Genomic DNA, 26,044 nt, shown 5'->3' on the forward strand with positions numbered 1-26,044 from the left:
TTCAAATAACAAGGTCAGTTTTTGTGCAAATAATCCCTGTGAGCCAGAAGCTAATATTTTAGACTCCATTAAATGCTCCAATTCTGGCAGTTTTTTTCTGTTCTTGGCTCTGTATGATGTCACAGAGAATAAGAAGATATCCCTAATATTGTAATCAGGACCCACATTAGTCCACACCAACTACTAAAATAATTTGTCAAGTGACAGACAATCAGTTTGCTTAAAAGGGGAGGAGCTAAAATGGTTGGCTTTAAAGTATGAAGTCAGAAACTTCTATAGTGAGTAAAGGATTATTTTGAACTGTAAAGCATGCAAAGCTACTGCAGTAGAGTCAAAAACTGAAAATACAGAGCTGGAAAAAGCACAGTAGGGACACTTTAAGTGAAACTTTTCTGCTTAAACAGAAATGTCATATTATTTTTATGTGTATGCTATATCATTTTTAAGTACTAAGTACAGCACTGTTATTTTCTGACATTAAGCAGCTATTGATTGTTCTCAATACAGCTGAGGCTTGTTGTAAGCAATCAATTCTCAGCCTCTGTGATCCTGTCTTTCTAAAGAAGACTTCCAACCTAAGACCAGACTAATCAATAACATTTCTGTCCTACTTCTCCACTGTTCAATTATTTGTTCTTGTTTGTTGCTGCATGAGTACAAGTTCACTGATTTAAACATAGCTACTTAAAGCTATTGTTTCATATGAGGAAGCGGCAGTGGATGACTGTAATCGATGTTAGAGATGTTTTCCAGCTGAGGCTGTAAATTTAAAGAATTACAATCTACTGAGGTGTTTCCAGAGCTTCTGGTTAAAATGTAACTTAATGTTTTTCAGCATTATTGATAATGGTTTTACCATTCCCCTTTCCACATTTGCCTATTTTCAAACATAGCATGACTTTTAATGTGATCATTTTAAGTTCTCAATTAATCGGGGCACAACAGCTTAAAATCAGAATTAGAAAAAAATGAAGAAAAACAGGCTTGAAGAAACCCAGAGGAGCACTCAAAAGTCTCATGCGTGCGCATCTTAATTAATAAAGGGGGCACAGCTGTTGCCTCAGCCTCACAGTGATTGCCTACAGGCTTCATGCTTCCGGCTACATATTAAAACATGAGTCTGCATGACAGCAGCTTGAAGAAATATTTTCTTATTTCAATGATGTGCACGCTAGATGGGTGACTGGAGTGATTCATGTTGTTTTTGGTTTCCTATGATTTACAAAAATGGTTGTCTGATGCAAATGTGGCTGAACAGTGATGCAAAAGCTAAAAAATCCAGAGCAATATTAGTCTTAAATGAGTTATGCATTTTGTTGTTAATGCACTGAATGTTGTATGAACCTTGTATAACAACTGAGAGCCCAGTAAATACCTGAATATCTGTATAGTGAGTTTTAAAAAATTACTTGTGAGTTAAGTTGTGTAGCTAAGTTACAGCCTCCTGGAAAACTGCCATCATTCTGGCTATTACTGTATAACATAAATGTTATAAATCTTTACTTCATTCTATTACATAATTTACTGATGGATTAAAAACAACACTGACCTTACATGCAAGTAAGTATCATGGATTAGGTTAGCTGATGAAGTTATTTGCCAAGTCATCCACTTAACGTTTCCACTCAGATTCTGTGAGCAGTAACGTTAGCAAGCAAGATGTGGTTAGCCATCTAGCCATAGCATCTAACATAGGTAACTGGTATTGCTGAGTTTATAATGTTAGGTGATAAAATAGTATGAAATTGATAGTCAGTAGTTTGGATGACTTAGCTGACCACTTTAAGACAACAGTTGTGTGACATAGCTAGCAATTCATCTGTGTTAGCAGAAATACTAGTGTTAACTAATATTAACTGCCTTTCTCATTAAGAGGAAAGACAACTTAGCATTACATTTAATGGTAAACATCCTCCATGATCTAATATCATGTTCATGATACTGTACTTTTCCCAGATGGTCAAATCCTTATTTGGCCAGGTAGCTAATTTTATCTTATCTCAAACGTGAGTATTTCCTTGTCTCAAGGGGCCACATGAGAAACTGGTACTGTTGTTCACTGTTGTGGATAAGCTTATAAAGAGATAGCATTATTACTGAGTTTAACTGAGTTCAGCTTATTGGTGTGACCCTTCACAACAGTCCCAGTTTCTCATGTGGCCACTTGGGTAAAGTAATTGCCCACCCTTTGCTTATCGGCTAATCCAAACAGATTCCTTGATAGCTTGATTTAGTAGCTATCTAGCTAAACTTAGCTTACTTTCTTACTACTGTTACTAGCAAATTTCTACTTGAAGCAACAACAGTATTTATTTTTTAATTTATATTCTGAGTTTGTCTTTGCTGTGCTGGAAGTTGGTGCTTTGGTGATTTTACTGATTAGTGTACTACATTTATAAGCTAATATTAGCTAATGCTGCTTACCAAAGCATTACATCCTTTGAATATTTGTGGAAAACGGCTCATTTTTCAAGTTACTTTATATTTTCAACAAAAAGTGCTTAATACATTTAAGAATTAACCTTACATCCGTTTAAATAATGCATACAACAGAACCATTTTTGTTTAAGATTTCAAATATTTTGTTAATTAAATACCCCCAGCAGCGTGTATTTGTATTTCATGTCACATGCCATTGTATGCATTTCATATTCACCATGTGACCAGTGCATGCTAACAGTCAGAGCCATCAAACAATATCTGTAAAATAAAAGCAGTGGTTCAAGTGGACTTGATTTGGCTGAGTCATTTTTTGCTGGAGAGCAAAGAAAGCGTTACCCAGCCTCACACTTATATAATTAGATTGGACTGCTTTTCGACTTGGCTTTTAAGGCTTTTGAAAGTTAGACTGTGAAAGAGAGGAAGGAAAAGACTAACCATGTGTTGCAAACGACCAGAACACAAGGATCGAGCTTCTTAAAACAGGCAAACAGTCAAGATATGTGGTAGGAATAACAAGGAGGCACGAGAGAATCAGTTATGATACTGCAGAGAAGATCCATTATTATTGATTGATAAAGCTGCCCTCACTGTAACAGCTCCTGGAGACACAAAGTCAGCTAGAGTACCAGATAAATGATTAGTATCTATATTCATGTACCGTACATATTTATTTTAAAGGTTACTTTAATGCCACTTCAACCATGGTCACCCCTCTGTCTCATTCCTGATGTTCTCCCTTTTATTCCCTCCACCCTGAACCACTTCAGCTGTTCTCCTTGTGCCGCAGGCTCCGGCTGCAAGATGCGAACGTTGGACAGTGGAATCGGGACCATCCCCCTTCCTGAATCCTGTTCCTTCTTCTCCTCCATCCTGCACCTCCTCCCCAAATCCTCATCAACCCCAGAGCAATCCCTCAGTCCTCCCAGTGTCCTTGGCTCCTCCAGCGAGGACGCATCTCCTTCCCCGTTACCCCGGTGGAGAATTCCCTCCAGCTATAAGGATGGCAGCCATGCAGGGGTGCCAAACTCTCTGTCCGATTCCTCCATGACCCATATCCAGTCAGTGCCTTTCCCCACTGTGGCCTTCCTCCAGCCCATCCAAACCCCGTCTGAACCCATTATGACCTCTGCCAGTGTGTGTGAAGCCCAGAGCAGGCTACCCAGAGCACCACAAGGTACGGTAAAATGACCAAAGGTACAGCTTTGAACTTTGGACTGCAGGAATAAAGCTTATAGTAATGACGGAAACTTTTATGCTGTCTTACTTAATCTGTCTTACTTGTAGCGTTGCTGGTATAATGTTCCGAGTTTGAGCTATGTAACAAACACTTATCTTATGCTTGATGTAATATCCACCAGATCACCAGCAATCCATTTAGAGTGGGTTTTGGTTAACATTTGACTTTTTCAGTGGAAATTCCACCTGTTTGGAAGTGCCCAAATCCAAATGGAAAATCTTTTATCTGGAAAACTGCAAATTCCAAAATTTATGAGACTTGTAAAATATTGTCTAGTAATTTCCCTGTTTAGCATGTGGCTAAAATAAAACCCAACCATCACCCCAGACAGGTCACTGGTGACACAGTGAATGTAAAGAGGTTAACTCCTCTAAGGTATACGTCATCATTAGTTATGATGCAAACCCCTTTAGATGTCTCATCGCTTGGAAACTGTCAGTTGGTCACGATCAGATATTCAAGGCCACAGTTGCCTAGGTAACAATCTATCGTATTTACTACCAGGTCATATGTAAGCAGTATCCTGAGATATCATTGGTAGCTGTTCAGTTTCTCAACTAGAAGATGTGAAAACTTTACCTTGGGTCCCACCCACTTCGTGTCACAAGATTTTTTTAACATCACCAAACATCATCAACTTTCTTTGGTCTGATCACCATGGTGATCTCTTTCACTGTGTGGATGCAGCGTAATCATAAGTCTGTGTTTTATAACAGAGTAAAAAGGAATTGTTTGACAGACATGAAAAGAGTTTGATGGATGTTATAGTTTTGGGTTTTTTTTACTCCTGACATTTTTTTAAATGATAAAAATGACATATTATGATAGAATACGTTTAGGGTTAGGGTTTGAGTCTTCACCAATGACGACTCAGACCTCAGAGGGTTAACCCTGTGTCTTTGCAACAAATACAATGGCTTTCTTTTTTTTATTTAAAAGTTTCTGATATGTCTCAGTTGTGGTTTGTTTGTTTTTTTGTGTCCTGATGGTCAAGACTTTTTGGACACAAATCTACTGTCTTGATATCTTATGGTTAGTGGTTGAGACTTCTTATCTGTGAGGACATGGACCTAAAAGGGATGCCTTTCCATCATGTTAGCACACAAGCGGATTGGAATCTAGGAAGTTTGGAGGACAGGTGAGGACCTTGGACTATTTGTGGGTATCCTCAACCTATTCCTCAGCAGTATTTTAGTTGTCATTTGGCAAATTATCATCCTTAAATCGACTCCTGTCACCAGGGAGTGCCCCTTGTTTTTTTAAGGTTCCTGCACCAGATCAAAGATTTCTAAGACATCAGTAAATAAAACCAAATGCTATGAAATTACGGCAGAATAACACCAAAATAATTTGGTAAAAATTAGGTACTTATTCAATTGTCCAAAATTAAAAAGGATTCATTTTAATGGGTGGTACAATAAAATCTAGGTGTATCCCCGGACCTAAGACTTTCCAGTAGAACACTTCTTTGTATCAGTGTTATTCACTTCACCTGTCAGTGGCTTTAATGTTATGGCAAATTGGTCTAAGTAGGCACTGTGATTTAAAAAGATGATCTTGCTTTTTAAAGCCTCTTAAATAACAGGTTTTATTCTTGACATTTACTGCTCATTTCCTTTACAAAAGGCATATCCAGAGTAAATCTTGCTTCATTCATTATTATTCATGTATCTATTGAGCACTTAGCACATAAGGAAATTTCCTGACGATCTACTCACATTTATCCACACGTTCTCTGCGTTATTCAAGGTTACCGGGGAAACTGAAGATTCAAAGTTCAATATTTCCCTTTATATAAAAGATTGCTGGAAGCAATCACGGTGTCGTTACAACAAGTGGAGCCTTTATCACGGTACTGAGAGCATATTACACACATGGCCTGCTCAGTATGCTAATGACACGGCATGTAGCAAAGGAAAAACACTCATGTTGTGAAATCAAGTACTTGATTTCACACTGAGGCAGAAAGAAGCAGGTTTACATTTTGAGGCGGTAACTTTTAATCAAATGAGAGCTTAAATGAGAACTTTTGATGGCTGACTTTATAAATTAACAAGTTACTTATATAAGCTAATATTAATTACAGCTCATTAATCATTTTGAAGTGCTATCTTTGGCAGAGTTATTAAGATTGTCAGCTGAAATTAAAAGCAATTTTTTCCCCTTTTCTTTCCATGGTGAACTCTATCATTCCCTTACTGGTTTAGCCAGTTTTTCAACCAGTCAGCACTTTACCTACGCATAACACTACACGCTGTTGGTATTTTGGAAAGTCTGCATTTTTGTATAGCCAAAGACCTACATAAGCAGACACCAAAGGGGTACCATAAATACCACATCGCGCTATAGTTCACAACTCATTTGTTCCTTTTTTATTTTCCTTGTTTCCCCCCAATCCCCTCTTACTTTTGCTTTTACTTGCTGATTACGTTTTAGATGCTCAAAAACCTTTTTTTATAGTTTATAAATCAAATATGATTTGAGTTAAATACATTTATTCCTAACAGTAACCCCTTTACGGTGAGAAATTGGTTGTGATAACCAATCAGGGAGAGAGGCTGATGCAAAGTTAACACAGGAAACAAAAGAAACAAACTTTTTAATTAAAAACAGGAAGTAATCAAAGGAGATTGATAGGGACATGAATAATAACTAGTACCCAAAGGAACTTACTGATAATGGAGGCTAGAAGACCTACACTAAACATCAAGATAAAGTCAGGGGAACACAGGAGGACAAAGACAGAAAGATGTGACAGAGGGATGAACAGAAGGGAAAACACTGAGGGAATCTTAATAGAAACCAAGACAAAAGACCAGGAACCAAAACACAGGATGCAAAACTGAAACTAATCATTAGAACAACCAAAAGGTAAAACACTGGAAATAAAGCTTGTGATCCACTAGATTGTTGAAATCAATGCAGGGAACCAGAAATCTGCCAAACACAGAAGTCAAACCTTTAAAACAGTTGTAGTAGTAAGAATAAAAATATTCATCTGGAATTCCAAACCACAAAATAACAAAAATCCCAGGACAGGTCCTCTTTCATAGGGTCCATATTTAAAAGTTGGAGGACTTATAGTAAGGCCCAGATTTGTCACCAGGACAAACCTCCCTATCAGGGAGCAATGGGCTTTGGACTGATTAGGACCAAGTCAGTATTTGATGCCCTGAGACTGAGGATATGTTAAACCTGCATCCTTGATAAGCAAACAGAGTTGAGAACCTCCTTTTCCTCATATTTCTTAAGAAAAACTGTTTAATTTTAATACAAAGAGCTTATGAATAGGATGAAAATGAAGGACCATCTTTTAAGATAGACAAATTTCAGATATGCTGACTCTGAGAGAAAAATTAAAAGCAGGTGAAGGAGGAGGGAGAAACAATAACTTTTTATAAAGGATTCATAGTTGAATTAGTTTGTATAGATTAAAAAATGCCTCAGATCGCTTAACATATGGACCATTTAGCTTGGTTAGACATTGTCCAGAGGAGCAAATAAGTGAACAGTTAATGTCTCTGACTGTTTTTAGGTGAAATGCATATTTAAATGTTTGTCTACACAGGACATCCCACAGTCAGAACAGTTTTATTTAAGCATCCTAAACTGTCACTCCCTATTTGAAAAACATGACTTCATTTGCATTATTTTTCACATGTGAGGTGGCTGTTTGAGCCAAGCATTTACTGTCTTTCTGGATGTCAGCTGCAGCTCCTTTAGCGTTTCTTAGATCTGCTGCCACTTTGAATTCAGGATGATAATCGTGCTCTCTTTGAGGATGTCAGCCTGTCAGCGTCAAGCAGTTCTTCTAACTCCACATTTGAGTCTTGTTCTTGACATGAGTGAGAACCTTGAGAAAACAATGTCTAAAATTAGTTTTATTTCATCCTTTCAGGTGGATTGGAACCAAAGAAGTTGACCTATATTAAATCGAAAACACGAGCCACTCCGAGCCAACAGAAAGAACAGACGAGACTTCAGCTGGCCAACTGTAAGACACCACATTTATTTAAGAGATAGTGTATAGTGAGGTCCATATATTTTGAACACTGGCAACTTTTATTTTAGTTATCCACAATAATAATCCAGTTATAGCTATGTGGTGTGATACGCCCTTAAAGTGCAGACTTGGATTTGAACAAATATGATTCTGGACTAAGTGTAATTGGGAGAGTGTGATCCAAACGACTGAAATATTTAACTGCAATATATAAATTATTTATAATATGACCTTTCTAATGTTGAGGCTGGTAAACCTAACTCCTGGAGAATTTTCTTCACTCAGCTAAATGTTGCAAAAAGAGTTTTTCTTTAGAAAAAGAGAGATATCTTTGTTTTATGATTCACGGAAACAACTTCCCAACACACTTGGAATAATCTCTGGACCTTTTACTGGTTCAGTTTATGAAGAAATATGAAAGATATCTCTAATGCTGGTCCATTAAACAACATTTAAGTTAACTGAACAGGCATATTTGGACAACTTACATGAAAATATGTGACTGTGTCAAGCTTTGCTGCATGGTGGGCAGGATGTAGGACCCAAATGCAGGACTTATACACGGGAAGTAAACTCAAAGAGGCAGCTTTATTTTGACTGTAAACTAGAAATTGGGACCAAAAACTCCAACTGTAAACTAGGAAATGGCTAAGAACACAGAGGGAAAAACACAGCATAGTGAGGGTGCAATGCAACAAAGGGCAGAGGAAAACACAGGGCTTCAATGCACAGGCAAGACGACGAGAGGACCAGAAATCGCGAGACAAAGAAAGTCACATTAGGCAAGGACTATCAAAACAAAACAGGAAGCATGACATCATATAGACGCAGACTTGACATGGAAACAGACAGCCTCTGGAACAAAGGGAATACAAAAGCACTAGACTTGGGACTCAGGGAAAACATGGGAACAGAGACTAACCATGGGCTGAGATAAACACTAAGGGAGAGAGGACTACGATCCCTGAAAACTAAAGAAACCCAAAAACATGAACCTCAGTAATCAAAGAATGTAATTCCATAAGTTGAAACACAAATACCGTGACAGACAGTATGTGCAGTTTAGATAGTCTGCACTTAAAGCTCATGGCTGAAAGTCATATAACTGTAGCTTTAATATGTTTTTGCACACATTAGAATAACCCATTTAAGTCAGTGTCTAAAAATATATGAATTTCTAACTGTATGCATATTTTACATGTAGTGAGATACACAGCTTATTATTATTTTCAGATTACCACCACCGAAATCCAGTGAACCAACTAAATTCATCTATAAAACATGCACTGAACCATTAAAACACATGGCTTTTATGTGTAATGAACTTTGATCTGTAGCCTCGGAAAATGCAAAATTATGAACCCTCCACGAGGACTTTTAAGTACTAAAAACAGTGTCAGAGTTTGTTCTAAGTACTGAAAATTACATACTATTAAGTTGATTTTAACCCACTGAAAAGGTTTACTGGAAAATTTCATTAAAGTTTCATACTTTTTCAGTTTTTATCCACCAAAATAAATGTGAACTCTTCTTTCGGGAGACTCGTCAGACACGTTCAAATGCTGCCTTTAAAACCTGTCACTGGAGCTGGCAGTTATAAAGCCAGACCAAGGTTCAGTAATTTCACTTTTTCACACTGCACAAAAAAAACGTATAACTTTTGCTTTCAAACTACACTTTGCTTTCAAGCCCATTTTCATCCCCACTGAGCAGAGAGCACGCTTAATGGTAGCAACTGAACACATGACTAACACAAGTTTGCCAAACATCATTTGCATCTTCCTACACTACATTAACGCTGGCATTTACAACGGTTGTGTGTGTAGTAGTAGGTCGTGAGATGTGCCTGTGGGTTAAAAAATAGCCACAGGTTATGAGCTATCACAGCAAGATGCACATAAAGATTCATGAATACCTTTTTATTTATAGAAACACACTCATCGAAGTGTTTCACACTCCTCAGCAGCCCATTTTCAATATCTTTATGTAGCGATTACAGAGAAAAGGGTGACAAATGACAGGAAAAACCAAAACAGAAGTGCAGAACAGTTTCTCAGTCCTCTTTAGTAATTATTCTGCAAGTATCTGGAAGTCTGCCGGAGGGATTAAGACCATTCTTTTAAAAGATGTTTCCTCATTTGTTGCCAGCAAAATCCCTCATTAGTGTTTGGCTGTGTTAGGATCTAGTGACTATGAAGGCCATAAATGCTATTCACATCTTTTTCATCCTCATCAAATCATTCAACAAGCCCCTGTGCCATTAGATGGGGGATCTGATGACCAGGTGCACCACTTTATGTAAGGCCCCATAGTGTGTTTGGACCTTGTCGCCTTCGTCACACAGACTGAGACAATGACCCACATTGTGGTTTTGGTTCAAAAATTCACAAGTTAACACTGCAGGAGTGTCACTTTTATCCAGTGACTGTGAGGAAAGCGGTGAAGGCTTTCATGATATGTCAATAATTCCAAAGGTAAAATAACGTGTTTGGAAAGCCAACAAAAACGTTGAAATTTAGCTGAGCTATGGCAGAAAAGGCACATGTCCTCCAGCTGTTATCATGATAGCAGACAAAAAATAGCTTTGCTATCATGTTACAGGCATTACTGGGCAGTGAAACAGTCCAGTTCAGTAGATTTATTTGGCACATGTGGCTGCCTTAACAAGTGGACCTGAACTATGATGGCATTACATTGTAAGGGTCAGGGATTCAGGTTTTTCCTATTGATTTTTCACCCACCTTTATATTCCTTGAATCAGACTAGTTGTCAGTTTTGTTTCAGACTATGTGTGGAACACTTCAGGAGCACTCATCAACATGCAGTGACGGATGTTACTGTTTTATCTTTGCCCAATGGGATCAGATCACAGTTGTCCTATTTGCATTTAAACCACATTTTATCCCAGATACATCTTATGTTACCATAATTTAAGGTGGTTAGGAATCAGTGACAAGACCTGCTGACATTTTTTTGTGTGAAATGAATTCTCTGTATGCAGCAGCAATTGAGGAACATAAAGTGGAAGGCAATATTCACTCCTCAGCCACTTTATAACCAGCAAGCAAATTCAATGCAAAAGATCTACCATGTACTTTTATGCCCTACCGTATACAAAATAAACCAAACCCCACTCTTTATAGAAAAAAGCACACTGAGCTACACAAGCAAACACAAATTATAGCCTGTCCACAAATATATAAAATTGTGGCTCAGAATTAAAATAGCAAGTACAAAGCTTCAGTTTAGTTGCAGATGAAGTTACTGTGCTGGTGGACATGGCTCAGCCCAGCTCTCAAAAAACTGCTTATAAAAAGTCACAACCTCAACTTGTACCTCTTTCCTTTACATGCTTCCACATGTAAAGGAAGCATGTAAAGGAAGCACTCAAAACGTGCGGCTATCCTAAATGGGCATTCTTAAAGTCAGCAAAGAGGCACAGAAAAGAAGATCAGACACCAGCGAGGGAGGATAAGAAGGACAGACGCAACAACATTGTCATCCCCTATGTAGCCGGTGTATCAGAGAAACTCAGGAGGGTTTTCTCCAAGCATGACATCCCGGTGTACTTCAGACCCAGCAACACACTCAGACAAAAACTGGTTCACCCGAAAGACAAAACGCCAAAACACAGACTTAACAATGTGGTGTATGCTGTACAGTGCAGCGAGGAATGCCCAGACCTCTACATTGGAGAGACCAAACAGCCACTTCACAAGCGCATGGCACAACACAGAAGAGCCACCTCCACAGGACAAGACTCAGCTGTCCATCTGCATCTTAAGGATAAAGGACACTCTTTCGAGGATGCCAATGTTCACATTTTGGACAGAGAGGACAGATGGTTTGAAAGAGGAGTGAAAGAAGCCATCTATGTCCACTGTGAGCGACCATCTTTGAACAGAGGCAGTGGTTTACGACACCAACTCTCTGCCATCTATAATCCAGTTTTGAGATCCCTTCCCAGACGCCTTAACGCCCACTCACATCCTGGGCCATCTGACCTCAGGAATTCGCATGATAAGGTGGGGCCAGGTTTCACAATGAACTCACCCGAAACTCTGGCTGATTGGGACCCACACCCAGTTCCACACCTTGGCTCAGGCGATTAGAGGATCATCAGGGGGTCCTTTTGTCCCTCTGTGGGGGGACACTCCCACTAGGTTTATATCTGGGACTCTCCACCATTTGACCTTAGAACTGAAGAAGCCTCTCGGATGAGAGGTGAAACGTCTTCAAGTAACTTAAAGAAGTCCAGACGCTTTTCTTTGCAAGCTCCTTTGACTACGATGACCTGGATGACTGAGAACCTTCACAGACATATTGCCGCTCAACTTGTATAAAAAAAAGCTGAAATTACAGTGGATCTCTGTGGGGCTGTTTAATGGCAGTTCTCTTACTCCAACGAGTCTGCTGGCTTTGAGGAAGAATTTTCATACTTTTTAGAGATAAAAGGATCCTTGTTAAGTAAAAAGTGTGAGCTCAGCAGGAGGCTAGAAATACAAATTTTCAAAGGAATGTTTCTGCTTTTCACAGTTCACACTGTGGGCTCCAGAAATACTATGCAAACAAAATAGTGTTTAAAATTGTTTAACTTTTTTATCCTTTGATTAATAATAAATAGATCAATAAATATTTTTTTTTAAAAAGTAAAGAGTATGACAGTAAACCCTTAAGTCATTTTCCCTGCTGTCAATTCATACTTTTGTTTACTTTTTTCGCGTATCTTTCTTTTTTCTTTCAGGTATTGCTTATATATTTGTAAATTTATTTATTTCTCTACACTCTTTTTACACTTTTACATTTTAATGCATTTCTGTATCAATGTGCAAAAGAAGAGGCTCTTATTGAGTCAATTCATTGGTTGATCAATAAAGTTTTATTAATAACTCTTTTTTTATTTTTCCATTCAAATGTAAATTCAAATGCCAAATGTGTAACAATAAATGCAGATATTTATTGATGCTATTATTTTAGTAACAGTTTATCATTTTTTACAATTATTTAATTATTAATTTTTGATTTTGGCAGACCCTGCTCTCTATAATCTTTCCCCAAAGAAAGCCTGTGAGCTGATTAATCATCTTTAAAGGCATTTCTTAAATATTCCATTATATTATTATTATTAATCACAGTTTGGGCTTCTCCTTTAAACTAACCTCATTTTGGATATTGTTTGTGTGGTTCAGAGACCCAGTATCTCACTCTGCTCCACACCTTCTCTTTTTAGAGTTTCTGAAGCTGGATGAGTCAACTTGAAGAGAGAAATCAAGCGACTGGGTGGACTTATCGCCGAGCCACACATGGAGGACCTCCAAATCCCACAGTTTGGATTCTGTGTCCAGATGAAATGCTCAGAAGTGGGACAAAAAGCCAGCTTTGCATTGTTAGGCTTCCACCTCTGCTCAGTGTAGCGTTAAGATACCGATAAGCCTTTCAGGTGTAGCAATGAACTGTCTGGCAGCCATTTTGGAGGTCTGCATCTTGTTTGGCATCAGCTGTGAGCAGCTGATTGTATTTATCTGCAACAGACTTTTCTTCACAGAAAAACAGTTTTTTTCTTGAAAAAAAGTTTAAAATGTACATTTAGCATGTTTAGCATAAAAGCTACTGTAGCATTAAAAGAGCTACCTATAATCTCAAAATATTCTAATTGTGGGTGTGATCACGGACTATAAAAACACAATGGACATAGCTACGATTAGTCACCCACTGGTTACCAAAATCCTGTATTTGAAACTTCAAGTGCAGCAAATTCATTGTCACCATCTTAACATTCTCAAATCTTAAAAACCTATCATACATTTGAAAAATAAAAATAATTTAAAAATAGACGGAACCCATAAACTCATCAGAAAAGCACCTACTAAAGTCATAAATCAACAGAGAGGAGTTAACATGAGTCAGAACTAAATTAAAGGAGTTCTTCCCACTGTCTTTCATACACGCAAGTCTGAGGAGTCGCCCCCTGCTGGCCACGAGAAAGAATGCAGGTTTAAAGTATTTCCACATTGGTTTCATGTTTCCAAGCTGAAAGTTACATTGATAAAGTAGAGCTCATGTTAGTAACAAGCAGCTGTTTTTCACATATTAAAGTTTACTGCTGCACATATAAAGGCAAATTTACACATGGAGCCCTGCTCTCAAAAACTGATATAGATGTAAAACTGTCTGTGAAGCTTGATTTAAGAATTAAGTGCTAAGAGTTAAAGTTTTAAAAACATGTTTATGCCATCTTCTGTTAGTACGGGACATTATGTCACCAGGTTGGCTTGTTGCTGCTAACAGCGACCCCGACAAGGACAAGCGGAAGAAAATAGATGGATATACTGTCTGTCTGTGAAGGTTCTCAGTTATCCAGGTCATCGTAGTCCAAGGAGCTTGCAAAGAAAAGCGTCTGGACTTCTTTAAAGAAGTTTAGCAGTTTTATTTTGATAATTTTTGAAGTCTAACTACATGTAGCATCAATGCAGCCCACAGAGACTGTGATTAGCATTTTCCATACTGTTGTTTCCTCCTATGCATTTCCAGTTTCTATTTCTTTCTGTTGCCATTTTTAAAATTGACCGGATGAGAAATTTGGAGAGAAACGCCGCTCATAGACTATGCCATAGGCTCTACATGGATTCAAAGCAGATGTGCAACAAATCTGTCTGTACTGTTAAATTCAGTTTTTCTCCACAACATTTCTGGATTTGGATGCTGTAGCTCGAGGGAGCCATGCTAGCCGTCACTGTTGAGCTTCAGCAAAACTTAGAGGATTGAATGAGTGAGTCATGTAGGCTGTGACAAACAAACATAAGCGTTTCACCTGCAGACCTCCATAATGGCACTGGCTGTCTCTCCTTAAAGGTCATGTAGCCACATTTATTTACATTTCCCAGCCATGTGTGAACATTTTATTAAAGGTTTAAGATTTAAGTCTGCTCCAGACAAAATGACGATCTAAGCTAGGATACATACCTAATATATTTTCCCATGGGCCCACCAAAACTCGAGATTACAGTGTTATCCTATGTACAGCACTACCTACTGATTGCCATTTACCTGACTGAGTAATGTGATTCTCTAAAGTGTGCGCTAACTACTTTTTATTGTCACTGTGTTAATATCCACTTGCATGCACTCACCCTCTATAATTTACTCTGATCCCAGTGATGCTTCATATGGCCTGTTTTATTACAAGAAGTTTTTAAAAAAAAGCTTAAATATTATTTCACATACTCCGACACTGTTTTGTAGGTAAATGTTGCACGTTTCATTTTGAATTTAAACTCCTCACATGTGAGCTGCTTTTTGTGCATTTCCACAGCTATGACATCAGGACAAAGCAGTGAGTTTTGCATGTAACGCGAGTGGTAACGCACCCAGTTGTCAGCATGCTAGCTCAGGGAAATTTATTGTCTCTGGTTGAAGCTGTGGATTAAACTTTAATACGTACAGCTTTCATTAAAGCATGTGAACAGATCCCACAGGGAGGATTTACATGTACACGTTTCTGTCACAGCAACAAAAGACCAGTTACGTCTTTTTTGCTGGACTGAACTCTTCCATTGCTCTGCTCATATTTAACGTAAACTAAAGAACTTGTAAATATTTTGAGAACTTCAGCTCTTTGGACATCCTGTTGTAAAGTAGTCCAGAACAGGGGAAGTTCTATGAAGCTAATGCTGAAGGACATTTACATTTTTATGCTACAGCTCTAGCAGAACATCTTTATTTCTGGACTAATTCAAGAGACCCTCTCTAGTTTTTACAAGAAATATAGTAGAACAGCTTCTTAGCGTAAGCAAATCAAAGCTAAGAGTTCCACCACTGAGTGAACGTTGCCACAGTTAAGGTGTGCTTCAGCCGGAATCACGTACACGTGAATCCTCTCTTTCCTGGACTTAATATTTTTCGCTTCACAGTTTGCACGTTTTATCTCTTTAATAAGTACACTGTGTCCTGTTCTTCTCTCTTTTGTGTTACAAATATGACTAGCTCACTGTTTTGTGTTATTTTTTTTAATAAAGTGACTCAGATATCTGGCAGCAATTCAAGGATTGCACTTTTCTAAAATTTTCAAGGCAAGCAAAAGTACAGAAACCCCCCTTTTTTTTACTAACTCGAGAGCATCCCTTGTGGAAATCAACAGTGTGACAGTTTTTAATTACACGGCAAGTTTTTTAGTCGGACTTTTCGCAACTTATCAGTGTAACCAAAGCTAACAGTTCTACCACTTTGTTTCAGAAAGTAGAAGAACTCTAAAGTCACATACACGTGAATCCTCTCTTTCCTGTCTTGATCTTTCCCGATTGCCACTTCTTTTCTGCACATTTATCTGTAAGATATCTGAGTCTCTGTCTGTAAGAAGTACACTGTGTCCTTTATTCTGCTGTTTTTGGTGTTCCGAATGCATCGCGGCACATTTGACGATTTTAACCCACCCGTCCCCCTGCACTTTTATCGATACTTATCATGTGTAGATATTTGCCGAGATGCATCTTTTCACACCATCAGTAATAAACTGATTGCATATACAGAACATGAATGCACCTGAATCTACATATCAGACTCATCAAGGTGATGATAGCCATATTCTTTTCACATGATGTATAGCTACAAAGCACCGCACATTATCATCAGTATTAACTGTATTTACCTCTTCTTTGTTGATGGTAATATTTGTAAAAATGCAGCAGTAGCAAAACATTTATATGTGTAATAAATATGTAGCGTACGCAGGTGAGACGAGGATCAGGGAACAGATTGGCTGCACTGATACGGGTAGATGAAGCATGGCGTCTGTGTTTTTAAAACAGCTCGCATCACGAAGAGCGTCACTCTCACAAGGGTTGTATTTTTCTAGCATTTACTCCGATGTCCTGTATTTGTACCTTGCACTGATGAGTGTATTTTGCCATTTATTAGCACTTGTTGTCACTCACTATCACAGTAACTCTCCTCCTAAATGTCTTTATATTTCCAGAATCCAAATAATAACAGTGATGTTCTTGTGTCATCTTATCAGTACAAACTGAGAGTTGTTTATTACTGATATTCTTTGTTTATTGTCAGAGAAAAAATAAACGATTTCAGTACTGGGACGACATTAAGGAAGTTGTTTGTGTGTTGTCATTGAATTGCTTTGGCTGGTAGAGAGGAGTCTAGATAGATGGGCTACAAAATGAAGCCCAACCAGCTGATGGTGTTATACACAAGTTCAACATATCTAGGATGTCTTTGCATCAACTGGCTTCCTAACATCAGCAATTGGAAGTCTGCATTTGGAAGTAATGGAGCAAATCATTTCAGCATCCAAATTTGAGTCATACTGACAGTATAATTGTTAATTAAAAATGTCAATTGGTTAATTTTAAGCATTAACAGCTACTTGTTTAGGGCTTGTCATTTAAGGGTTATTGGGTTAGGTTTGGAATAATTCTGGTTTGGGTTAAAATACAACAGTTTTCAAGCTCTTTTCTTGATGAACATGTTGGTTCCTGCCTACTTTCCCTGGAAAAAATACATGCTTATTACATTAAATACATTTTCCACATTACTTACAAATTAGTCCTTTTACATGAAAAACTATTGTTTTTTTCATGACTATTTCACATTTTCTCATGAGACCCTGACAGACATGGGGAAGTCTACTGCCAGCAGAGGAATGAACCATGAGCTATTACACTTATCAGTATTAGGCTACAGCTGTACAATTAGGACATTGGGGAGGCTGACAGATTACAATGGTTAGTCCATTAAATTAAGATTTAGATTTGTGTAAGACTTTCTTTTAGCTTTAGGCCTGGTGATGTGTAACGGTATGAATTATGTTGATTAATATTTTTTACTCTCCAACGTACTCAGAGCCCACAAGCTGGGGTTCCGTATTCAGGGTCATCATGTGATACGTGGTTAGGCAGACAATTTAAATGCATAAATACAAGGATAGAGAATTTGGATTTTTGGTAATTATTGAATGGGAAATTGCCATGTGAGATAAGGTGTGGTGCTTTTTGAAACCAAGTTAGGGGAGTTAGCTTTTGCAGCTCATAGTTAATGAAACATAACTCGTATCATCAGTTACAATTTGTAAAAACTTGGCTTATAGATATGTAATGACATCTACAATGAACACATTCCATATATGAAAATAGTGAGGCAGAGCAAAAATTAAAGTATCTTTAGCCATCACCCTGTGGTCAAAGGAAGGAAGGCCCATGCACCACAATATCCGGAGTGTAAAGGGTCCATGACTGTTGATCACAGTTATAGTGAACTGATAATAATATTCTTGTGTTATTTCAAGGTATTGTGATTGTTTTAGAAGGTAACATTGCCATGGCCTGTAATTTATACAGTTGTGGCCAGAGGTTTATGTGCACTCATACAATCGTTGGCATGAATGATAGTGATAGTTTTGGATATTTAATGATTTCTTTGAACTGTTCTCTTTCTAGAGAGGACATATTGTACAGCAAACATCTTTAAAGACTTAAAAAAAAACAAGAGTCGGCTGTACAACCTTGAATTTATTTAGGGGTTTTTCTTAACCACACATGGTAAAAAGTATACATACAGGATACATACATATATCACAAATATGAGCCTCTTTTCAAGCTCTTTCTCTTGGTGGTCATACTGGCTCCTGCTCACTTTTATGGACAAACATGTTATTCACTTCATATTTAAATACATTACTCACTTATTCCTGTCCCAATTCATGTATATGGACAATTCATGTCTATATACATGAAAAATGATTTTTTCATGACTATTTCACATGGGTAAGTACTGCCAGCAGAGGAATTAACTCTAAGCTATTACGCTTATCAGTATTAGGCTGCAGCTGTATAATTAGGACATGGGAGAAGCTGACAGATTACAATGGTTATTCCATTAAACTAAGAGACAGTGAGACAGTTTTATTCTTTCAGCTTCAGGCCTGTTGGCATTTAACGGTCTGAATCATGTTTTAGTATTTATTCTTAACTTTTAAAATATTAGTGTGTGCACAAATTTGATGCGTGGTAAACAGAGATGGGCAGTAACGCGTTACTTTTTTCAAGTAATGAGTAAAGTAAGGGATTACTATTGCAAAAAAGGTAATTAGATTACTGTTACTTTCCCGTAAGCACACTGCGTTACTAAAGATGTGATTTTTTTGCGAGAGTGTCTCAAGACAATGACGTAAGCGAGTGCGACGTTCGTGGCAACAGCTGTGTGCAGATCAACAATGGATAATATATCGAGTGCGGGAGAGAGTATGAGCGTGCAGCGTTTAACGCGTGGAAGTACTGACCTTACTTTGAGTTTGATTCCGTAAAAAGTGACAAAAACATTAGCGTCCGCTGTACAGTGCGTGGGAAGAAAACTTCTTTTTACAGCGAAAAAAAACCCTAAACAAGCACCAAGTGTGCTGCCACGGAATCTTCCACTGACCGCTGCGACACACCTGAACCAGGGCAAACATCTGCCAGCCCCGCTCCTGCTTTACAGCTGAAAATAGAGCAACAGGACCGCTGAGTCTTTGATTTTATTTATTTTCTGCTGTGTTTCACTTGCATTTATTTGAAAGACTGAGTGTAAACACAAACAAAAACATTTTATTTTATGTGCTGGAATATGCAGAAAATAAGTTTAAATGTTAAACAAATTTCTTCCAGTCAGAGAATGTTGCAGATAATTTAATTTTTGCTTGATGCATAAAGTTAAAAGAACAAAACAAAAACAAGTTTTAAAAAGAGACTTTTCCATTTGATTACATTTTGTATGATGGATTATGCAGAAAAAGTAGAATTGGGCTGAAAGATCTATCGCTTTATCACCTATTCAGGTTGTAAATCATGTTTTTAAAAAGTAACTAAGTAACTAATTACTTTTGAAAATAAGTAATCAGTAAAGTAACGGGATTACTTTTGGGGTGAAGTAATCAGTAATTAGTTACTGATTACTTTTTTCAAGTAAGTTGACCAACACTGGTGGTAAACAAGTCCTTACAAGTGTTCTGTTTAGGATCACGTATTAATCCTTAACACTGATTTAAAATTGCTTGCGAATTTTGTTTTTCAGGGTTACACCTGAAGTTACCTGGATAAGTGTGACCGGTGTGGTTCTGTGTTGTGTCTGATGATAAAAGGTCAAAGAAAGAAAGACCTCCAAATAAATAGCTTGCCCACTCCAGCTCCTATGACCAAATACAAACAGAATGAGATCCTCGTGGCTCCTGGATAGTGTCCTCCTTTGCAACAGCTGTACAGTTGGTCTAAAGAACACAGGGCCACAAAATATAAATAAATATAAAAAAGTTCGAAGTACATTAAGCACAACCCAGAGATTTGTGACAACCATCATCATTATACCCACTGTCTCTGACTGAAGTACACCCTTATGGTGTCATTTATATCTCAGTGTTAACTCTGCTGTGTGTGGAAGCCCTGCAGAGGCAATTCAACCATCTGAGTCTAGCTTACTTTTCTAACTGTCTCACAACGACGGAAACAGTTTAAATATAAATTAATAATAAAAAGTAAACAGTTTGCAGAAAGCCAACCAACATGTCACAGGCGCTGGAGCAGAGCTTCTCAAGCTGGGAGCAAATTCCTGCTGGGCATCCAAACACTGTGTTCACATGAAAATGAAAATACAAAGTCAAATGAGGAATGATCCTTATCAAACTGGCATTGATATGTTTCTTAAATAAAGAGTACAGTACAGCTTATGATTATAATAATGAACAGATACTTTTACTGCAACATATGGAGTTATGTTACACATGCAGCCTGCTTCAAAAATAATTATCTTATTTTTCACAGCCATTCAGTTTATTGTATAGAAATATGGTTGCTGTCATTATTAACTCCCCACCTGGTTTCTTTACACCATGTTTGTAAGATTCAATTTTAGCATTTTGGCCATGTTGGGTGTTTTTGGAGCCTGGGAAATAGACTTGGATGAGAAGACAAAGCACTGAGTTTTCAACTAATGAATGCTAGACAGCTTGATACCAACTGTCTCCATAAAACACTCAAAAGCAATAAAAAAATCTTAGAATTTCTCTCAGCACGACAGGAGCACAGACTTCTTAACAGTCTGTTAGTACAAATAACTGCACAACAAGGTATATTATTCTTCTGATAACTGCATTAGAAATTATCCAAAAGGCATGGCAGCACAAACACAGTATAGAGATGATCCATTTATAGCCGCCTGTGTCAGGCCATGCCCCTGATTTTAAGCCTTAATGACCTCCAAAAGGATCTGTCTATTATTAAGAAGAAACTGTCCATAGATACAAAATTATTAATAAAAAAATATTTTGTACAAGCTGCAAACATCCTGAGATGACTGTATTACTGAAATAATGAGGTTTTGCAGAGATATGACCACTAACCATTAAGTTGTTCGTCATTTTGCACATGTGACAATTGTGGTGACAGTGTAAGATCGACCAAAAAGGCCTGGGCTTAGAAACTGGTCTGCAACAATCTGGAAACTGCTAGCCAAGTGTGAAAAAAATAAGCAAAAGTCCCTTAAATTCCCAATCATGCAAGCCCACATACATACCTGACCCCCATCTGTTCCTACTCTCCAAGCTGCAGTGAAAGTGTGAAAAGTACAACGCAAACTGGAAATGTGAACTGTTTGCCTTCAAAGTAAAAGTTACACCTTTTAAAACATAGGTGTCAAACTCTGGCCCGCGGGCCAAATTTGGCCCGCAGCCTAATTACATTTGGCCCGCAAAGCCATACCAAATTACTATAGAGCTGGCCTACTGGTATTATACAGCTAATATATATATTGTTTAGTATTAATTTTTGCTTGTTCCATATTCAGTTTTTCAGCAAAACGTGTTTGAGTCCATAAGAAAAGATTCATTCTTATATCTGGAGGAATAAATATATTCCGCGACTTTGTTCCAGTTTTGAATTTTGGACCACTGTGTATTTGAGTTTGACACCTCTGTTTTAAAACATACAGGCTGCAGTGCTGTTTGAAGACAAACCTTTTACATTTCTGGTAGTAAAGCATTTCAATTTATTTATTATTGTATTTGCCGACAGGTTTCTTCCTGTTAAAAAGGAGTTTATCTTTCCCACTGTCACCAAGTGTTTGCTCAGAGGGGATTAGGATTCTAATTGCTGGGGTTTTCTCTGGAATATTATGAGGTTGCTGTTTTCATTTGGCATTTTAAAAATGCAATTTATTTGAGCTAAATGAGATTACATGAGAAACATCCATACTCCAAATCCAAAAAACTGTGATAAAATGAGTGTTTCCGGGCTGTCTACGGACTGTTTTAGCGCTCAGGAATTATTTGAACCTCATTGTTCAAACTCTGGCTGAACAATGCGATCATCCACCACTAGAATGGAGCATGTCTATGAAAGGAAATAAGAAATGGCACAACAGGTTCCCTTCTTTTCTTTCAAAGATTTAGACTGAAACTGAAACCACTCTTATCATAATTAATGTTGCCGCAGGACCATCATAATAAACACAATCATGCGTCTTGAGCTTTTGAAATCTGTTGGACCGACATTAAAGAGTCTTTTGATCTCGTCAAATCTTGAATCAAAGTTGCGATGAAGTCTTGACACCGTGCCTGACATCTCAGCAGGACAGCGAGTAACTTCACAAAATGTTTCTGGTTTGTCTTTGATTGATATTAATGACACTGAACGGTTTGGCCCACATCATGTTTCCACAGAAATCTATTTTGTTAATACAAATTATGTGCATATAGCTGATGGGAGATGATGCTGGCATAAAAACAAAAACAGGAAAGTGGCTCAAATAAAACCATGCAGCCACCCCCACTCTGGCTGTGGGTAACATTTGGGTATTTGAGGTCTCAGGCCATCTGGTTTGGTTTATTCTCTGAACTCTAAATCCCCTTTAACTCAAACCCAACACCTACAGCACACGGTGCCACCACACTGCTGCCTCATACTGTTCTCTGTCCAGTTTTCACGCTTTTAATCACACAGTTTTAGTTTTCTTCCAACCAGTGAGGACATCCTGACTCTTGGACAGAGCTATTATATGAATCTTGTTCACAGCAGTGGAAATCTGCAGAAATCTGCAAAAGTATAACTATAAAGTATCAGGGGTGAGTCTAGAGTGGGGTGCTGGGGGTGGCACCGACCCTCCCATTGCCACAACCAAGTAGGGTAGTACATTTACTTACACAAGTACTTACGTACTTACAGTTTTAAACATAGAATACTAATATTTTATTGTGTCATTTTGTCACTGCTGTTAATGTGAGGTTTTAAAAAATAAAAGTACATTTCAAACTACCAAAAGTAAACAATAAAACACTAATGAGGTTAAAGTACTCAAGGGAACTAAATAACCTTAAACTAAGTAGTAAAACCCTGCTTTCTGGAGCCGATGTGCTGTCTCTGTCTTTGCAGAGGATGTGGCAGTAAAGTGTGTCATTTTAAAGGTGTTAATAATTTTACATTGAATTTTGTCACACTTAAGGGTTGTGATGTGATGTCATTACTCATTTTTAACGTTTTCAAATGTTTTAATTATTATAGCAAATAAATGAACATCATATAATCAGATTCTGGTTGATATTCTCCTGATGTGTTGCACCATTATTCTTCATCTGTGGCTCTGACCACATGTGCTGATGAGATTGAGGAAATAATATTTCATAAAAGCCTTTAAAGTTGCCAAAGGAGTAACACCAGTGACAAAAAGGCGGTGCATGTGATAGATGTAAAAAGGAAGAAAAATAAAATAAATGTAAAAATATCTTGGCATTCCAAATTTGGACATTTCTGTAGAATAACCAGTCTTCTTAAATTGGTGCCATACGAGTATCTGCAAAAAATCTCAGATGAGTTTGAATCTCAGTGACCTCAGAGGGCAAGCTTTCTGAAAGTCTTGCAAATGCAAAAACTTGAGAACAAAGTGACAAAGGATTTTAAAATTGATATCATAGATTTATCTATTAGGAGGTTGAGCACTGGTGGCTGCCAGTATTTTCCTGCATGATAAATGCTGTTGTACTAAAAGAAAGAAATCTGTCCGCATGAGTCTTTGAGCTATAAATCTAAGAAATATTTACAGATAAATTACAGAAAGGTTTCCAGTAGCTCATTGCTCAGACTGTCCTGTAAAATATCAATTTCTGTGTAAAAAATAACCACACACACAAAAGAAACAAAAAACAGGAAGATTTCTATAATTTAATTAGTTAATTGCTTTGGTGTAGCATGAATGGCCATGGTGGACATCTTTATTAGCAGGAAAACCTTTAAAGCTACAAAACATATTAAACTGCTAAACTTTAAACTTTTTAAAAATTTAATCAAAAAATGTTCCTTTTTTTTCTCAAAACTTCCAACCTTTGACCTGCATAAAACAGCAGAGTAAGAACACATTAGCATGTTATTACACATTAGCATTAGGGTTGTTTTGTAGTCCATTTTTTAAGAATTGTAGTTTCAGGATGGCAGACATCTAGCATCTCATTAAGGAGTCAAGTTTAAACGCAGGCACAGCCTTTCTCTTTCCTAAGTACTTCTTAAGTGTCCTTCACACTTTTCCTTGACCTCATGACATTTTCCAGCAGAATCAAGGAAAAGTGGTTAGGAAAAGGAAGTCAGAGAATTATTTTTGGAGTATTTCAATGTACCCAGAGTAACAGAAACTGAAAAACACGACACTGCTAAATCAGAAAATCACCGTCTTTTAACATGAATATTTGATTTAACCGTGCCAGCTGATTCTGAGCCTGTTCTTTCATTTAACTGTGTGATTGTTTTAGGAAAAAGCTGTTGGTTTTCCCAGCGATTGGCCTGAGCTGGAACTATGAAACAAACAGACTGGATTTAAAATCCTGTCCACGTGACTGCAGCATTTGTGGCTTAGTCGAGTCTGTTTGTCATTTTGAACAGGTTCCCAGTTTACGTTCACACTTCTTCAGCACGTTACTTTTGAAACAGGAACACGTGAGAAATATTTTGTGTTACTGTCTCATTGCTCGGTTAACACATCTGTCAAGGGCGGTCCATTAGATCCAGAGTGGGGGGAATGTGGAGCTATAAAGCGTGGAGCCTGGTGCCAGCAGAGAAACTTAAAATATTGGACCTTCCCGCAGCTCAGGAAGCATCAAGGTTCTTGTAACCTTGCACAGTTTGAGCTGTCAGAGCGAATGTCCCAGCGTCTTCCTCTTTTTTGACATAATGATTTCCTTTTGATGCACAGCAACCAGTTTAATAACATTTCCCAAAGACACAAAAGTCTCATATTTCACAGGCAAATTGGATTCATTTTGGACTTTTTGTTTTCTTGTGCTCTTAAGATGCTGACCACACTCTGCATGCACGCCGAGGGATCTTTTTTCCTGATCCGATGGCCAGTCATCTTTGATTAGTGTTGCTGTTTTAAAAGGCTTGGTGCATAATGGCTCCCAGTGTGCCATCAGTCATGTTAGGATGCTCGGAAGCTGCCATAAAGAGAAACTAGAGCTGCAGCACACTTGGCTAAACTTACTGCTGATGCCTCGAATTTAGTGAAGTACAAGAAGTGGATGAATTTGAACTCATTTTTACTGTTTCTGTTTAGGGACAGAGTTCCTGGGTGCAGCAGAGGGAATGCAGTCCTGCTGGCTCCATCGAGCGATGACCTTCAGCTCGTACTGTGGCGTTTGAAATGGCTCGGGTGCCAAAACTTGCAGTTCTTCTGAGATTCACTTGAGGCTCCAGCAGTGATTCTGTCCCCATAGACTCTTATGTTATGATAAACGTGTTTACAGCCTGATACAAAGAACAGATTTGAGATTTGGGGGTAGTTTTCCTGTTTGATAACTCTATAGTGGATGAAATTTACTGCTGCTAGTCTGAAGACGAAGGGCTCAATGAACAAACCAACCACAAACCTGGAGGAGGAAACATGTGAGATGAAAGTCTGAGTATCTCTGCTTAGCCTGTCGCCCCTGTAACCCACACATGGACTAATGGCTTTTAAATTTTCTCCTCTTGAAATTTGGACCCATTTTTCAACATTTCGACAGCTTGAACAGCTGCCCGTTATGCCTCTCCCTCTCACACCGGAGAGGTTTCACTTTAATTATCTACCTGGACGTCTCATTTCTGTGTAAAAACCTCCTTGGGTCGTCGCTGTAAATCTTCTCATTCCTTAAAATGTAACTTAAATGACCGTCAGCTAATTTGAAGTTCGACCAAAGGAGGGATTCATAGCATTTAATTGTGTCTTAATGTGCAATTATCCAAGTTCCAATTAAGCAGATTAGCGCAGTAAATCACAAACAGCCTCTCGATGCGCCACAGACACAGATTATAACGGGTTGATCGCACCGAACCTGAGTGAAACTGCTGGAGTTTAGACCAAGGATT

The 26,044-nt window shown here is 38.0% G+C and overlaps 2 protein-coding genes across 10 annotated transcripts in view; one reads left to right on the forward strand and one right to left on the reverse strand.

Moving 5' to 3' along the window:
* LOC146501002 (nck-associated protein 5-like) overlaps positions 1-18,133 on the forward strand; it is a 78,790-nt gene extending 60,657 nt beyond the window's left edge. For 3 of the 9 annotated variants that reach the window (XR_014870010.1, XM_085136712.1, XM_085136709.1), the window contains one exon: positions 12,913-18,133. Coding sequence is in view for 6 of the 9 variants with exons in the window: in XM_085136709.1 (XP_084992835.1) it covers positions 12,913-12,941 (29 nt within the window). In the remaining 3 variants the exon portion in view is untranslated. Of the gene's footprint in view, positions 1-3,229; positions 3,617-7,577; positions 12,322-12,912 lie in introns of those variants that run through there. The other 6 variants (XM_085136705.1, XM_085136706.1, XM_085136708.1 and 3 more) reach the window with 6 other exon arrangements.
* fkbp7 (FKBP prolyl isomerase 7) overlaps positions 1-26,044 on the reverse strand; it is a 194,456-nt gene that overhangs the window by 49,142 nt on the left and 119,270 nt on the right. The window lies entirely within an intron of this gene.

Source organism: Neolamprologus multifasciatus, chromosome 16, assembly GCF_963576455.1.
Source record: "Neolamprologus multifasciatus chromosome 16, fNeoMul1.2, whole genome shotgun sequence".
Classification (NCBI taxonomy): domain Eukaryota; kingdom Metazoa; phylum Chordata; class Actinopteri; order Cichliformes; family Cichlidae; genus Neolamprologus; species Neolamprologus multifasciatus.